The sequence below is a fragment of the Frieseomelitta varia genome, unplaced genomic scaffold (genome assembly GCF_011392965.1).
Source record: "Frieseomelitta varia isolate USP_RPSP 00005682 unplaced genomic scaffold, Fvar_1.2 scaffold_937, whole genome shotgun sequence".
NCBI lineage: Eukaryota > Metazoa > Arthropoda > Insecta > Hymenoptera > Apidae > Frieseomelitta > Frieseomelitta varia.
The window spans coordinates 430,601-448,321 of NW_025110742.1; the positions used below are offsets into that span (position 1 = coordinate 430,601).

The window sequence follows — 17,721 nt, forward strand, 5'->3', positions numbered from 1 at the left end:
ACAGGCGAGAAGTACAGGAAGGAAAATTTATCTACAAATCGTCGAGTAAAGATTAAAATTAAGAACGTTTGAACTGTGTTTTTGTATTGTCAAATATATTATTTAGAAATTTAAAACAGTGAGGATTGTTTAAAAATTATGTATATTTAATACAATCATCGATGTTGATTAAAAATCAACACGTCTAATATGTGTATAAACTTCTGTAAGTATTCAAATATCTTCGACAGAAAATATTTGCATATATGTATTCACACATTTTTTTGTAATACTTTCGTAATACTTTCATCATTATTCATTTCACGTTAAGTATGTTTATGTTCAATAATTTATCGGTTATTATTATAGTTTTTAATACCTAAAAGAGTGGCAGGACTTCGCGCCCTGTGGATGTAACGGACACAAGGAATTTCTATTGGAAATAAAAATTTCTCTGTTTTACGGGGTAAGAAACACTAGCCCGTAAACACTAATTAGACCCTTAGCTTTCTTTTCATACCCCATTTGACCCGTAAAATGCAGAAATAAGTATTTTTATAATTAATTAGTACCACCGGGTTACCGCTAGATGGCGCCACCATGTCCATTTTGTGACAGTTCGCACTAATTACGAGAAAAACCTAATTAAGAGGAATAATTTGCGAACTTTTTTATATACCTCCTTAAAATTAAGCTCCCCGCTTTCTTTGTATGTGTGTTTTGTCCTAGACAAACGTGTGTATATAAAGTTGAATTTTTTTTCCAATAGATCGAAGAATGTTTTGCACACTATTCCTTTCCTTGTGTACCGTCATTAGAAAAGGAGGGCACTAGCGTGCGATAAGGACATATGCGCGCGGTAGACAAGGAAAGCGATAGTGTGCGACAAGGACGACAATATAAATTAGTTCCACCGTTTCACCGCTAGTATTTTAATGCCTCTAGTGGATAGCATATCTAGTCTTTACTTAGTATATCAGTTCCAAAGACACGAATATTACAAATCGTAAGTGGATGCTGCTTATTGTTAGCTACGGATTAAGTGGAATCTTTATTTTAAGCGTGCAGCGTGTGGAACACTTCTAGGATGGGTGCCGTTTCTTGGCTCAAACTAGAGGTTTCTAATGAACCGAGCGTCTGAGATTAGGGGTCGCCGGCATCAGCTCTATTGATGAATCTGGCGGTGACTCTAAGACGAAATACACTTCACCTTCTATATTCCTTATAACATTATACATAAAATCATCCGCTACAGAAATTTCATCTTTGGTACCATCTACTGACGAAAATTACAAATTGTATATTTTCAGTTATATTTGTCTATGTACAAAAATGAAATGTCCCATGCAAGAGCAAAGGAAGCAGTTCTTTCTCTCATTGACCGACTCACTAGGTTTTGTTTGTTCTGCGTAACGCTCTCAACCAATAGGTATTCTTAAATTTAAGAATCGATTGGAAATAACCAATCAGACCCACATTCTTTTTGGGGAATTTTTCATCTCTTGAGATTATGAGTTGAATTCGGTAAGAATATATTTAATTTTATACAAAATATAAAAATAATATATCAAATTTTGCAATTTGTTTTGCTTTGGGGATTACGAGAGAAATGATTGTAATTATAGAAGATGAGAAACTTATTTTTTTTGTAGAAAGAATCATTTATGGTGATTCACTTGATTGCTATTTTATGTCTATGTTTCATTGCATTTGTGGTATTAATCTGTGAATTCCTCCGTCAGCTACAACAATTGCGATCCTAGAAGAGTGAAGATGTGAAACTATATACTGAATTACGAACATTGCAGAAACGCAGCACCAGGTGGAGCAATTATCTCCATTATCGTAGAGAGAGATGTATGAATTAGAATGTGACAGTTGAGTTAGAATCGTAGTCACTTTGGAACTGAGATGTCAGGTTACGTCAAATGAAAGCAACATGAGTACATTAGATAATAATGATGAAAATATTGACTTAGAAGATATAAAACTCGAAGCTTTTAAGATTGATGATTACGAAAAAGAAATTGACAGTGACGATTTCTACAGTGATGTTCCAGAAGCTAATAATGATGAAAATGTAAGAATAATTTAATATTTTGCATTTATTTTTCTAGTTCTACTTTTGTATAACTATACAAAGTTCTAAATAAAAATTTATTATATCTTTCAAATAAATTTAAATCATGTAGACAGAAGATAATCAGTACAAGGTAGATGATTGTCAAGAAGACGAATATGTGGGACCAGTACTTCCTGGAGGTCATAGATTTGATAGAAAGTTTATTTGTGTTAAATATCCTGGAAATGTTATTAATCCAGACAAAGCTATAGAAACTTTAGGTGGCATTCAAAGTATTTCAACGGTATTGTGTTATTAGAAAGATTATAAACTAATAATTGTTATAACTGATAGTTATTATTGTAATTAATTATACACATGTGTGCTAACAGGCAGTAAATACACCAAATCGACGATTGGAGTTAAGATTCAGACCAGATGATATTTATTGCAAACCAACTTGTGGAGATAGACATAATACTAATGGCCTCTTGCTTAGAATTAGAATTAAAAAATCTAGAGTAGAAAAAGCAAGAGAAGCTGAAGCAAAACAAGAAAGGAAACCACCAGCAAGTACTGTGAAAGTAAATGATTCTTCAGTTGATAACAATGAAAATATTAAAAATAATGTGAATAAAATAGATGTATCAGGGATTGAAGATAATAAAGATCAACAAGGACAACTTATAACTGAATTAATTGATCACATACAAAGTTGTAGCTTTACTACTTTAGATAATCCTGTTCCTGGTCCTTCTCATAAGGATTTATATTCTGAGAATGTTAAAGATTTACAGGATCAGTTAGTAGATACAAAAGCAAATTTGTCAAAGAGTAAAAATGATATACCACCAACATTTGATCGTAATAAGTATGAAGATCTTTCTGAAGATAAGGATTACGAATTACCAAAATTACAAATTTTAGGCAGAGTTGATACAGAATTTAAATTTACAAGTATGTATCTATTATTTAAAATGGAGAAAATTAGATTTATTTATCTTTTTCATACAACGAAAATAAGTTAAATATGTGATTTAAATATAAAAAACCTAAAAAGTTCAAATGTAATATTTTTCAGATCTTTGTGATTTTCAATATTTACCTATGACTCAAAGTAAGGATGATCCAAAAAAATTAGAGTGTATATATCATAAAATTTATCCCAATAATATACCACATTATTCTTGGTTAAGGAATGACGTGCCTTATTTTCTGCCACCAGCTGCGTTCAGCAGAATGGATACAGTACAGCAATATGTACCAAAAACTGAAGTTAATTCATATCCAGAAAATATAATAGGAAAGAGTAGAAAGAGAAAGACAGGATTTTCGAATTTTATTTACTTTTCAACATCAGAAGTTCCTTCTAAACCACCGACAGGCATAGAAACTGCTATGAAAGTTAAGTTTATTCAGAATATACACTTTGAACAAATTCGTCAAGTTTTTGAGGAGCGACCAATTTGGTCAAAGAACGCGATAATGTATAAAACGAAATTTTCTCATGAACGATTGAAAATTTTACTACCTGCTGTCGCATATTATTTTGTGACTGGCCCATGGAAGATTATGTGGGTAAAATTGGGATATGATCCAAGAAAAGATATTTCTGCAAGAAAATACCAAACTTTAGATTATAGATTAAAAGCTATGCGTAGGTTTTTAAATATTGCTTTTAATATAATATTATTTATATCCAAAATTTGCTTACGCATTTTGCTCATTTTATTTAGATGGTTTGGGATCTACTGTAAAGTGTAAAAGAAATTACTCAGATTATACATTACCATATAAATCCACACCAGCTGCAAAACAGAAAACAATTGTACAAAGTGCTGCTTCAAATCAAGAACAAAGCTCTAAAAAGGAGCAAGATTTAAATGAGAATGTATATATCTATCGAGAAGGAACGGTACCTCCTTCTAGACAAATGTTTTATCAGGTCCATTATAATTTTTTTATTATTACAATTATAAAAATTTTTATGCTTCTATATTTCTATATTTCACATTTATGAATTTTTTTTTTAGTATTGTGATGTTCTTGTAGATGAAATACAAGAAATGTTAGCAAAGTTACCAGATCTACCTGGTTCTAAGTGCCATGAAAAAAGAGGCTGGTTACCAAGTGGTTTTGATGTTCAGTGTAGAGAAATAATTAACAAACAAGTTCGAGCTGTTTTGAGAAAGCAAATGAATATACCTGAAGATCGTATGTATTAATATTTTTCTGCGTATTAATTGAATTTTTACTATAATATTTTATTTGTAGATCCTACATCTTTACCTCGAAAACGCAAATCAAGAATTAAATTAAAGCTTAATAAACTTAAAGGTAAAAAGAGAAAGAGAAAAAGTTCTCTTTCTAGTGCAGAGGAAAGTGAAGGAAAATACGATCAATTTGAATCTGGTACTGTTATAACAGAAAATGAGTGAACTGTGTTTCTAGGTAATAACTTTTATATTTAGTATGGTCCAATAAGAATTAATATTTGAATATCTCTGTTGTTTTTGGAAATATAAAAAAGCTGTAGGTTTTTGCATATGAAATGGCGGATTTCACAAGTATGTAAAATCATTCAGAGTTTCATGATTAAAAATGTGCTTTATCAAATGTCGACTTAAAGTTTGAAGCTTGCCAAAATCAACATGATCTATGTTTTGTTTGTTTTATATGTTATTATAAAATTATTTATCCAATCCATGAACATTTTTATGAAACTTGAAACTTCAATCTAAGAGTTGTTCATAACATTAATGTAAATATCTCAAAAACTGACATTTAATATAAATAAATAAAGACTTTATAAATACCTACAAATAAAGTTTATTCATAAATGTACAGAGTTTGTTTGCCAAATGTAAATCTATTAATAAATATGTTTACATTAATCATTAACTGATGCTGTAATTACAAATTAAACAGAATGTAAAAGATTATTGAATTCTTTTGAAAAATGAGTGCGGAAAAATGCAGCGACGAGACACATTTTGATGATATTGATAAACATTTGTAGTATATATGTATATAACATGTACATATATTTACTATAACAATGTAATAATTTTTATTATATACGAAAACGTTATGTTTATGATTCAAATTATAAATGATAAATATGCTATGTACATGCTTTTAATGAATTCAATATAGAATATTTTTTTTATAATCCAAACGAAAGAAAATGTTTTAAAGCTAATAGATAACTAATTAATATATATAATATAAAAGATGTTCAATGATCATTTTTCTTTTTTTCTTTTTTTAATTCGTGTCTTATCAATGCTGCAAAAGAAACGGATAAAGAGGTGCTGATGACGAGGATTATTCATTTATGAAGCCTTTAAAGGCGGAGATTGGGATTGGTATTGGCTATATAGCGCAAAAGTTCTTCAGAGTCCTCACAGACAAATGGTTTCTGATGATAGCAAGCTACATCGTGCCAACTGATTCCATCCTTGTAAACGTTGTTTAGAACAGACATGCAAGATTCGCTGGTGCCATTTATGTCGAATTCAGCGTTATCCGGTTGCCTAACTTTCTTATGACCAGTTTGGGACCATGGGTTGAAAGACCAACCTTCGGGCACTTGATTTGTTGGTGCCATCTTGTTTCTGTTGGCTGACCAGAACCATCCATAGAGGGCTTTGGGTTCAAGGTCGCGGCGATTCTCGCAACCTTTGAAATCGCAGAGACGTCCAGATGTCCAGATGTAAGGAACGTCGTCTGTGAGAAGATAATAATTCATTTTTATTAATATATAACATTATTATATAGGCTTTTTTAATTCAGTCTTTAAGTTCAATCTCTGATTGATTAAGATCGGTAATCTTCTTTTCTCGAAAGAGACCAATATCTTTTTACTTTTAATTCAAAATGAAATATTAAAAATTTTATCATACTTTGAAATTTTGTAAGTCATACGTTTAGAATTTTTGCAAAAACGTACTTTTCCTGCGAAAAAGTAGATATGTACATTTTAATATTGGTAGAAATGTTAATACAGATGATTTTCAGATTATATTATTTCGTGGCAAGATAGATGTGAGGTTGAAATGATTGATGCGTTCCATGATGCAACAATGTTATGTATATACTATATAAAAAGATGAGATTCCTCAGCCTCAACCCACTTAAAGATCCTTCGTTTTGCCTTGAGGATTCTGTTGTTAACTCGTTAACTTGGAGATTCTAACTTCTCGAGAACGAATGGAAATTGTATCTTCACTTGCGAAAACAATTAGTTATATGCAAATGAATCATCGTCAATCGCTGGCGAATTTGGACGTACATGTATGCATTAGATGAATTTTTTTATTGAAATATTCCATCCATGATAGGATAATTAATTGTAGTTAACAGATAATTAATTTTTCTAGATTTTTCTTTCTCATTTCTTACAATATTCAATTCATTCACTCAAAAATAAGAGAACTATTATTTAATATTATTTTACTAGATCAATTATACTAAGATAGATAAATATTTTATACTTATTTTTCTAAAATAGTTTTAGAATAAAAAGAAAGAATAATTTAAACTGGTATAATTATAAAGTTAATAAATCTCTTTCAAAATTATATTTGTTATATATTATTATATATTTGTTTAATATAAAGAATTCTGTGATTCTAATAATCAGTAGATTTTGTAAATTCTACACACAAAATAATGAAAAATATATAAAATACTGAAAATAAAGTTATTATAATATGTAGTAGATAAAATAAATCATTATTTAGATTTCGTCTGTAATTACATCCATAAAAAATATGAATTTGCATAAATATTCTCAAACTACTACTAATTAATTCTCCTTTTAATGGTTCTCTTCTTAATTCCACTTTTTAATGATTTGTTGAATAATCGATGGACTTTTCTCGTCCTCGTTATATATGTTCAATATTGAACATATAATATTTTCACGATATTGTTTTCGTAATAAGCAACCGTGAAACTGATTAGTCTTTCACTTTCTTCAATCGTGAGGAAACACTATGGTCGAAGAGACGTGATGTTACAAGCCACTTAACGTGAAGTCAAAGAAGCATCGCCTCACGGCAATGGATCATTTGTTTCGAAATTTCTGTGCTAGCCAACTAGAGAATGAAAGCTATGCCAGGTAATAAATTGTACACGAACCTGACTACTTCTGTGTTCCTTGGTGCCGATTTTATCTTGGTAGTTGTAGGACTTTCTAAGTTTGACGTTAAAGAAATAGATTTATATCTTCCTACGCTTTTCTGCTTGCACGTAAAATTTAATAACTACTACGTTATATGAGATTACTAGGCATACCTTTCGTTTAATCTAACTATCGATTATTGCTTAAATTCATGCAATTACCGATAGTATTCGTTTCTTGAATCCTCTATGATATTTTAAATTGAAAGATTTCGAAATTTGATAGTGGATCTTGTATAATTTATTTCCAGTAATCAATTTTTGATTATTTGTATCATTTTATGACAAATTATGGGGATTTTAATGTAATTAAAGAAAAGAATTAGAAGTATTATTTTTTTTCAATAGTATCGGCATTCATAAGAATCGGACCTATTCGCAATATATCTATATGTATATTTGTTTCCATTTCTATTTCAGAGATGATACACAAGAAATGCCGTAATCTATTTGAACTATATATAGTTTCTTCTTTTCTACGTTCCTATAAATATGTGTGAGGGAATTAAAACATTACGAAATGAAAATCACATTAAGAAAAGTGACAATAAATAAAAAATCAAGAGAGAAGAGAAGAGTTAAATACGAAGATCAAAACGTTTTGTGATTACGCGTGAACTAGTCATCTTTGTGTCAAGCATTAATGAATCATTCTTATTCTCGTTGCCTCCAGATTATCCAATCGACTGAATAGGATTTTTCTTCATGAATAAACAAATACACGTTCATAGAAATTTTCTTTTTTATGAAATAATCTTCCTGGAATCTTTTGAAAAATCAACCTATATGCAACGAAATTGTAATTCATAATTTTAATAACATTTCAATTCTTCATTTCTTGAACAAATGATAATGATTTGATATTTTTTAATTTCAGACTTTAGTTTATGTCTTTACTCCATAAAATATTTCAAGAATTTAACTTGTATCTCAAGAATTAAAGAAAAGCATCTCAAGAATCACTTACTTTGTTGAATAAGTCTGAAGATTAAGTTGTTTTCATCTTGAGTCTCCATCGACACGAGATCCATACAATATTCTCTGCAGATGTTCCTAGCATCTAACCAATCTACCCTCTGGTTCGCATGAGCTTGAACATGTCCGCTGTAGAAATAATTGTGTCCTCTATAGTTGAATTCTTTCGGTCCTGAAAATCAGAGAATTATTTTCTTCTTATTAAATATTTTTGTTCAATCTGAGTAAAATCTTTTTCGATGTTTGTTCAATCTAAGTACAATTTTTTTTTTTATTTAGCTTGTTACAGCTAACGATAACATGAATTGTCTTAATATATTTACAATCAGTTCAAACGAAAATTTAATTAATTTAATTAATTTAATTATGTTTATAAAACATTATCTGATATCTAATATATGATAGAAACAAAAAGAACAAGCATTGAATTGTTATAAATTGTTAGTATTATTATTTATTAGAGAAAAACGAAAATTCTTAAAATTTATTAAATTTTTCCAGATAATATAAAATGGTAACTTCGTACGATAAATTCTAGTATCTAATATTTTACAATAGTTAATATTTTATTTCAGTCTTTTTATCAAATGATCCGATGTCAAAGATATTCTTCATGGCATTTGACATTTCAAGTTTCAATTGTATAGTGAATTTTTTTCGACAAAAAATGAGAAAAAAAAAGAAATCGTTCAGGATGTTCAATTATCTCTATCGTGTATATAAATGAGATGGATCTGTAATCAGGGGAATGTGATTATCGTTCGGTTAAATGTCAACGGTCTACGCTTTTTTCTCATTGATTATGCAGGAATGCTTCGACCTCGACAATTTACAATGTGTATTTTATTATCTATCATGAATCTAATGTCCTGATTACGAAAGGGTTGCTCCTATTCAACAGTAATATTACGCGCGGACTTGTCCATTATATCTAAGTCCTTCGTTATCAAAATTTTTATTTTTTCATATTAGTTGCATGCATGATCTTAAGTGCAAGAGAGCTTAAGTAACTATCATTTTACTTGCATTCACGTACTTCAATTATCTCAAATATCACGCAAAATTCCGTAATTTACGTATGAAGTCTAAAATTTTGCTACATCTCGTCGGATTATTACTGAATACTTAAGGTGCTGGTTCGCTACTAAGACACTAACATCCTAAATTCCATCTATTGAAATTGATTATGCTAAAACCTGTTATTTCAGAAGTTGCAGACACGTTGCACTGTGTATGTATTTATTATCACGTATTTATTACGCGTTTCATTGCTCATAATACTGACAAGGAGCGGTATGATTGATGTGTGCGGACTTGACTTCACCCATGTAACATGTAATCGTATGTAATCTTTTCGTTGGAAAAGTAACCGTTGAATGAGAAGAACGAAAGGCAGAGATGAAAGAAAAATTATCTAAATTGTACGTTTCTTTTTGACATATCACGGAAAAGAAAATCTCATGGTGAATGTCAGGTTACAAGTGGTTTATTTCTTCTGAATGATACTCAAGCAGAAATTGGTGACTACATTGCGTTTTCTTTTCAGGAACGAACAATGATTCTAACATTTCTAACATTAATGTGTCGATTGTCTTAGTATCAATGTGATGCTATAAGTTTCTACAAGAAGATTTTGTAAGAAGATTTCTATGATTTCAATGACGTCAATCTAAGCAGTTTAATAAATCCAGGTATCCTTGAATATTTGGTATTTAATAACTCGTTGTTGGTAAGATCCTTGAAGATCAAGAGTAGAAACAGAATTTTATATCTGTGACGATTTATTTTGTGAATGTTTAATTTTTTTCTATATTTCGTATTTTCTATAAAATTATTACATTACCATTTCCTATATTTTTAAGATTTTTATTTAATTTTGGAATAGCTTTCTCTATATATTTTTTTCTGATATTAATATTTTTATTTCGACTGGATTATTTATCATTATTTACATTGAAGGGAGGAAATAGTTTTAATTATAGAGAAGGAAATAATTTTAATTGCAGGGAAAAAAATAGTTTCCATCCATTCTATATTATAAACGAAAAAAAAAGGAAAAAAAATTATTGCCAGGGTCAAAGTAGATTCCACCAGTAGTTAATATGTTAATTGGATGGCTTTGGAATCACCCGTTACTAATAACTACTTTAAATTCAAATATTTTCTAATCTCGTGGCTGTTTCAAAGATGTATCATGTACATTTACGTAATTAGATATTACGTAACTAGACATAGAATTTCATGTGACTTAATTGAATAATGGAAACTATTTTGAAGACGAAGTTCCTATTACATGATTCATTAATAAAACCTGAATTTCATCTGAATTAATTTATGTACTAATTTGAAATAAATTAGGGGAAATAATTATCAGAATTGATTGTAAAAGATTAACATACTTTAAATTAACATACTTATTATATATATTATATATATTATGTAAAAACTCGTAAAATGAAAGGTTGAACAAATGAGACATTAAACACCGTACCGTGAGATTAATTTCCTCATTTTTGCGTGATCATGCGCTTGTATCTGATAAACGTTTATGAGAAAAGAAGCAATCCCCTTCTTCATTTGTCTTTGATTTTCTTTCGCACTCGCAATTAACATTCGTTATATCACCGTTCATTAAACATTTATACGCCTTTAGAAGCACTCGCATGTTTCATCATTGCATTGTGTCAAGGAACTTCTGACAATAATTGTTCGTGCAATTCTCTTGTTTTCAAGTCTACTAACGGTTCTTCTTCTTTTATCATTTCTCTAGCACTAGTTACAAAGAAAAGGACTATAAAAAGACTTTTTTAATTGCACATATTATCTAAAATATTATAACTTGTAAATATAGTAAATAAAGATTTTGTAGTGAAATATCTTTTTCGTTAATATGTATTAAATTTTTGTTTAACATATTTGTTTCAAAATAGATTCCAAATATAAAAAAGAAATCATAACTTTTAGTTAATTTTTATTTTTAATATTATAAATTTAGTCTTAAAATATTCTCTTCAAAGCTCTATTTTTCATCTTTATTATTCACATACGCAACTATTCGTTTAATAATGGAAAACAAATTGATGGGTTGTCATTCATATGCAATAATATAAGTAGTTAAATTAGGACGGAGAAAGCGAAGTTTATTAATTGACATCTATCACGTTTTACGCTTACTTCCTGCACAACTTATCGATTAAATTTACGTGTGAAATCTTTTGTCTAACATTTAGGATTTACATTATTTTTAACATATTTCTTTCTTTTATCCATACATAAATTCATATCTATTTAATTTTGTTATTTTTAATTAGAAAAAAAATATTTCCAAGAATTCCTTTAAATATATTTTGATAATATATTATGATAATTTTTGTAAAAGAAACAACAACAAATAATGTTTGTATTATAGTTTGATATGATCAAACATAATTCAACATAAATATTTTAAATTAATATTTGAAAGACTAATAACATTTATTGTGACAATCAATATGTAATCGAGTATGTTGTTTATCTTCTTGAAATTCTTCGTAGGATAGAAAGACGACGAAAGAATGGTGCGAATGACAGCAAGAGGCTTTCCACAAGATTTTTAAACTGATCTTAAGACACGAAGAACTTCAATGGAATGGAAAGCTCTCACTTTCACGTGTCACGATTTGCATGTGTTTCACGGCAGCGTCACCCAAACGTTTCCAGAAACGTATAATTTATGCGAAATGGTTAATATTTGCAGACTGTATTTCTATATAACGTATGCGAAGTATGTTTGCCATTTCTTGAATAGAAAAGAAGGAAATATATAAATAATATCTTTGACTCGCGTCGTTTTAAAGAATTAGAAAACGAAGGATTTTGAAGAATATTTTATATTTTTCCAGAACACCAGAAATTATATTGGAGTGTACGATTATAAAGGAGGACTCAATTTTCTTGAAGAAAATCACAAGTGTGCGAATAATGAGATGTAAACTCATTGTTGTAATATTTTTATGGCTTTGTAAAAAAGTAAGTTTCGGAAGATTTTTATTAGACTAATATTTATAAAACGAATTTCGGAAAAGTATTTTCAGTAGAAGTGAGAAGCACAAAAGAGATGTAAACTTTTAATGAAAAGTTTTAATTTATTTAACGAGAAGATGTTACATTAAGCGATGAATTGATTTGTCATCGAAATTGCTAACATTTTAAATTTAATGTTCCAACAAATTAAATATGAATTAAACGTTTTGATGAGTTATAGGCAGTCGAGTTGCTATAAATAAATGGTACTGGATGTAGAAGTGGTTTTGACCAAAGAAAACGACAGCCAAGGAGGTGAAACTTTTTCTCGAGACAACTCGAGTCAATGAGTCGAGATTCGATTTATCCCGTGACTGAGAATAACAGGTTTCCTTTTTCTTCACACTCTTCCGCAGCTGTATTTAATCAGACATGTAACTTTGTTCGAAAAAAATTGATATGCATGCAATATGATATTTGCAATTCATCATAGTTTAATTCTGTAGTATCTGTTCGATTGTAATTTTATAGTTACTTTACGATTCGAGATGAGATAAAGGTTGGATAAAGGTCAAACTTTTGCAAATTACGCAATATTACATAAACTATTACATAAAAGCACGAATACTATTGAATTAATAATGTGTCAAATATCGCAATTTTCACCTGTATTGAGGTTTATTGATTTATTGCATTTCGTCTTATAAAATAAATAATCAAAAAATACGCATTATTCTCGTTTGTACCAATTTAATTTTAATTAATATCAGTGCAAAAATTTAATATTTTATGTTAAAAATTTTTCATTTTGAAACTTTGTAGAAGAAAGAGAATGTCTGTAAAATTTTGTATAAAACAACAAAAATTACACCAATTGGAAAAAATTTCTCAATTTTTATGAACAGACGCGCAAAGTTTATGTGAAATAACGAAAACTTTTATTTTGTAGCGAATGTTACATTGCAAAATCATCGAATTCGAAGTTCAATGGTGGATAGTGGTGTGCAGGCTCTCGAGTAAAGATATACACGAACTATCGTTAAAGAGCGGTCATTATACGCGGGTATAACGAGCAACGGTGGAATTATCTTTGTAGCGCGTCGTTGTTTCGTTTCGCAACAATTCTTGACATTTTCATGGCGACTGAGCATCGGCCTTTTGTAAGGTTGTCAGTTGAACAATCTTACGAGCTACAACATTACGACACCTGATTGGTCAGCCGTGCTGTCATAAGGTAATTCAACGATAGTTTGTTAGCTGTGGACCAATAAAGTTTCATAATCCTGATTAAGAATCATCAGTTGAATTTAATGATTCAACTTTTAATTGCAAATCAGTCGCAGAAACGATAAAAATTTGTTACATTTAATAAGGAGTAAAAATTTGTGGTGACCTGTTGCAGCTACTTTTTTTTTTTGTTAAATTACAAGTTTGAAGGTATATGAACCTTCTGATCGGATTAAAACAATACTTATATCATCTATTTCCCAGATGATTTCATGACACACGTGATTCGAGTTTCTTATTCTTGCTAACTTGGAAAGTGAGTGCAACTATGGATGATCGAACATTCCAGTTGAGGAAACATGCAATCTTTAGGATGTCAGATGATCATAGTCTTGCAGAACGTCATTATAATCCAACATTACGACACTGATTACCTTTCACGTGATTAAATACCGTGGAAATGAGAGTACTATGAAATTTTGATCGATACGATCATAATAGAATAATTATAATAAATATTCATTAAGTTTGACTGTTTATAGCGAAATATTTTCAACATTAATCAACGAATATTGAAAATGTTAATTGTTTAATCAATCAAGGTAACTATTAAGTACTTTTTTTCCATCATATTATGGAATTAATTTGTTCAGAACGATGTTGCAACGAACGATGACATAATTGACTTGTTTTCTTTCTAAACAGTATAATTACAGAATATAAGGTGTTGTTAACTTAATATTATTATTGAGAATGTGCTTCTTGTAGGATATATTAAAAGTGAAATGACAAGTAATCAGAAATGATGAATTTACATTTTGAAATGAAAATTGAATGAAAATGAAAAACAAACATTTAAAAATAATGACAATAACGGTGTCGTACATGTATTTTGACAATACTTCATTATTGATGAACGTAGTAAAACTATGATCTGCATTCAATCAACGTGCAACACAAATAGTCAGAAGCGATGAGAAATGATACTAGATTTTAGATCTTATAAAAATTACTGCTGGCGAGATATAGTTGACCTCCTTGTAAAAGTAAGAGATGGAGATGGTGAAAGTGAATTGTATATATATTCCTTAAACAGATTCTTCATCCAGGATAAAAAACGAAATGTATGCTGCTTTCATTCTCGCTTGTTGTTTGTGAAACAAATTATCACGACGAGCAGTATACATTTCTGTATGAAGAATTACAATAAGAAGAAATACATACAAATTATTTGACTGCAGTTGTTATATTTTTGCAATAAATAAAAAACACGTAAGTCAGACAGTTCTTATTGCACTTAAAATACATAACTTGTGAAAAGTCTTTTAAAACCATTCTGAAAGAAAGTCATGTAGAATGATATGACAAATTATAGAAAAATCAATGTTTGGTGGCAGGTCTTATGCAGCTTTCCAACAAATGATACGCGGGAAACTGGTCAAAACAAAGCCAACGAAACATCCTGTTCAAGATTATGCAACCAGTCCGTCGACTCTCGTTGACCCCGAATCGGTGTCTCTCCCTTAACTTCGTCTCGTTACACGTCCTCTCGCTAATTATCGCGGCGCGATTGCGAGATGTCTGCTAGTTTCTTGATTTTGCATCCTAGTCGTGAGAAAGTGCATCGAACACAAGCGAGAGAAGACGAAAGAGGCTATTCTCGCATTCTACGACCTATTAATAACGAGCTACCAATCAACTATAGGCTCACCCACGCTAGATTTTATCTAAATAAAGTCCAAATAATTCTACGTAATTCTGGATGAAACAGATGTATGTATAATTAATGTGAAAATCTTTCTCTTTCAAATAACTTATGAATTTTTGAATGTTTATCATTTTATGCAGGATTATTTCTAAAGAGGAGACACACTAAATACACGATCTTAGGATTGAGTTTTGTTGGCATGTGTCGTTTAACCCCAATTTCTTTTAGTCGCCGGAAGAACGTGCCCGGGCATTTAAATGTTCCGAATTTCGACGGAAAAGGATTATATCTTATTGTCGACGATATGGTTTTAGATGTTGAACTTTCAGTCATTGCTCGACAGAATTTAAATGTGAATTTTATTGTCCTTTTTGATCTTTTAGCTTGTAATTGGGAATTTTCAATTTTTTCCTTCTCATGTGTTTTTTTTTTAATTAATATATTTACGGTTCGTTAGGAACAATGACGAATAAAATAATTCTGTTTTTGTTATTTTAGTTACGAAAGATGTCGAATCAAGAAGAATTGCGATTGAAGTATATATTTGAACTCTTGAAAGAGTCTCGAAAATTGAAAATAAAAAATTTACTCACGGTTTGCACATTTCTGCGGTATCGGAAGAGACAGAAATCTTCCTGGTCTGTTGCTTTGTGGCCGAATTTCGTTTATGGCTGGTTGGGCGTACACCATCGCCGTGAAAAGTACCACGACCAGCGGCACCAACATCATCTAAGAAATATATTAATAAGTAATAAAAATATTACTTTTTTATTTTAATTTATAATATAATTATAATATAATTTTTAATTATTTATAATATAATTAATAATTATAATATAATATAATAATATAATAATATAATAATATAATTAATAATTACAATATAATATTTAATTTATAATATAATTTTGAAAGCAAAGAGAGCGATACGAGCAATATAAATAATGTTCTTTAAAAAATAAATAATATAAAAGGCAAAGGTTAAAGAAATCGATTACGAAATTAAGAAAAGAATTCTGAAATTACATATAATATATATGCAGACATCGTGAAGAATAATTCAGAGCTTTTAATAAATCTTAAGATGATCCATCGCACTAAATTCAACATTCAAACCATCAACTTGAGATTGAAGGATGAAGCGACGGAAAGTTGATTATAATTTTAAAGTAGCTTCTCGCCGGCATGTACAATTGTCGCCACATCGTGACCAAAAACCGGTGAGAGTTTCACTGGTTAAAAGTGACACGAAGATAAGATCGTGAGGCCGTATACAGGCTTAGATTCTATAAGTCAACAAGAGTTTCACTTAAGGAGTGCCAATTTTGCTAAGAGACGAACGTTTGAACGTCGCTTTTTATGGATAAGTAGCAGCATAGCTACTGTCTTATGTGCCAATTGTTACGTTGTGTAGTGATCCGGTAATCGGCGAATATTTCTTCGTTATAAACTTAGTTAACGACTCAACGTTCCCTTGTATGGTCGAACGTAATGATTTTCGACATGCCGAGTCGTTTCATCTCTTTCTCTGAAGAAAATAAGATAACGCATGAGGCAAGAACCCTCTTACGTAATAGGGAATAAAAGAAATTGCACAATTGACGTACAAGTAGCAAAAAGTGAATTTAAAATCGTAGTTTGTACTACGATGGATCATTTAGAAATTAAATAAAAACAGAAAGATATTTTTAGATAGAAATTTTTCCTGTTACCAGAGACTATACCCGAACAGCGCGTTTTCAGTGTGCTCTTTTAATTGTTATACGTAATATTAATAGACAGATCAAATTTTTTTTTATAAATAAACGTTCTTTATGAATGATTTCTGTTGTTCTGTTTGACTTTTGTCGTTTGATAGGAAAAATGATATTGTAAAATTATTTGAGAACGTTTAATATGAAGACAAATCAATTAATTTTTCTTATCAAATATATAAATGTTTTTCTTAATTTTACTTTAAGACATTGACCATTTAAAATATCTGAGTTTGTATTAAAAATTATATTTTGTTCCATACAAAAATTTCAAGCAACTTCCACAGAGATCTGCAGCCTACACATCAAACGATTGCTATTCTCATCGAATTAATTTATCTTTAGTCACGCAGGAGCGTGCTTTATTCATGCCTCACTCCACGAGATGTAAGTACATACATGTATAGTATATGTACTCAGTTTGTTGCACTTGTTCTATCTTCATTTTTCCCGGTCTCGTTTGGCACTTCACGAGATGCCGGATCGGCATTCCGTCGATGAGTTTAACAAATCGTCAGAATTCTTAAAATAGAAGGGACATGGTACGATACAAGCTCGCGCACAGGTACATAGTACTTCTTTCTTTTTTCCTTTCCTAATCATTTTGAAACACTCACCTTGTCTCACTTGTCTTTCTTTTTTCAGATTCTTTTTTTTCTTGGATTAAAACAGGATGGACGAAGAAGTTGACGATTAAAGAAACGTGCTCACTGATAGGAACCTATGAAGAGACAGGCACCTTCACCGTCGATTATATAGAAATAATCCCCACCAGCTTGGAGACTCATCCCACCCTGGACTACAAGGACCCATCGAGACTCTTCTTG

The 17,721-nt window shown here is 30.1% G+C and overlaps 3 protein-coding genes and 2 long non-coding RNA genes across 9 annotated transcripts; 4 read left to right on the forward strand and 1 right to left on the reverse strand.

Moving 5' to 3' along the window:
- Positions 1-901: 901 nt before the first annotated feature.
- Positions 902-5,154, forward strand: LOC122537912 (general transcription factor 3C polypeptide 5). 2 transcript variants are annotated; one of them, XM_043671574.1, is made up of 8 exons: positions 906-1,503; positions 1,788-2,059; positions 2,172-2,345; positions 2,434-2,998; positions 3,123-3,698; positions 3,778-3,986; positions 4,075-4,255; positions 4,316-5,154. In XM_043671574.1, exons 2-8 carry the CDS (start codon positions 1,919-1,921, stop codon positions 4,477-4,479), a joined length of 2,010 nt encoding a protein of 669 aa, XP_043527509.1. In that variant the 5' UTR covers positions 906-1,503; positions 1,788-1,918; the 3' UTR covers positions 4,480-5,154. The 2 variants fall into 2 exon arrangements, with proteins under 2 accessions (XP_043527510.1, XP_043527509.1); XM_043671575.1 differs by lacking the exon at positions 4,316-5,154 and having other exon boundaries at positions 902-1,503; positions 4,094-4,249.
- LOC122537914 lies at positions 4,855-17,643 on the reverse strand. Its single transcript, XM_043671577.1, has 4 exons — positions 17,512-17,643; positions 15,734-15,869; positions 8,196-8,375; positions 4,855-5,770 (listed from the first exon to the last, which is right to left on the reverse strand). The coding sequence occupies exons 2-4, from the start codon at positions 15,867-15,869 to the stop codon at positions 5,388-5,390; spliced, it is 699 nt and encodes a 232-aa protein (XP_043527512.1). The 5' UTR covers positions 17,512-17,643; the 3' UTR covers positions 4,855-5,387.
- Positions 6,549-8,201, forward strand: LOC122537917. The gene is made up of 3 exons (XR_006308733.1): positions 6,549-7,166; positions 7,649-8,027; positions 8,106-8,201. It is a non-coding gene; the product is annotated as an uncharacterized LOC122537917 (long non-coding RNA).
- On the forward strand, positions 8,718-13,603 carry LOC122537915. Of its 4 annotated transcripts, XM_043671579.1 has the most exons (4): positions 8,718-9,894; positions 11,738-11,966; positions 12,085-12,211; positions 13,155-13,603. In XM_043671579.1, the coding sequence occupies exons 2-4, from the start codon at positions 11,827-11,829 to the stop codon at positions 13,272-13,274; spliced, it is 387 nt and encodes a 128-aa protein (XP_043527514.1). In that variant the 5' UTR covers positions 8,718-9,894; positions 11,738-11,826; the 3' UTR covers positions 13,275-13,603. The 4 variants fall into 4 exon arrangements, 1 of the variants encoding a protein (XP_043527514.1); XR_006308728.1 differs by lacking the exon at positions 13,155-13,603 and adding an exon at positions 12,447-12,969 and having other exon boundaries at positions 11,738-12,211; XR_006308726.1 differs by lacking the exon at positions 13,155-13,603 and having other exon boundaries at positions 11,738-11,925; positions 12,085-12,969.
- On the forward strand, positions 14,793-15,735 carry LOC122537918. Its single transcript, XR_006308734.1, has 3 exons — positions 14,793-15,205; positions 15,281-15,492; positions 15,639-15,735. It is a non-coding gene; the product is annotated as an uncharacterized LOC122537918 (long non-coding RNA).
- Positions 17,644-17,721: the final 78 nt, after the last annotated feature.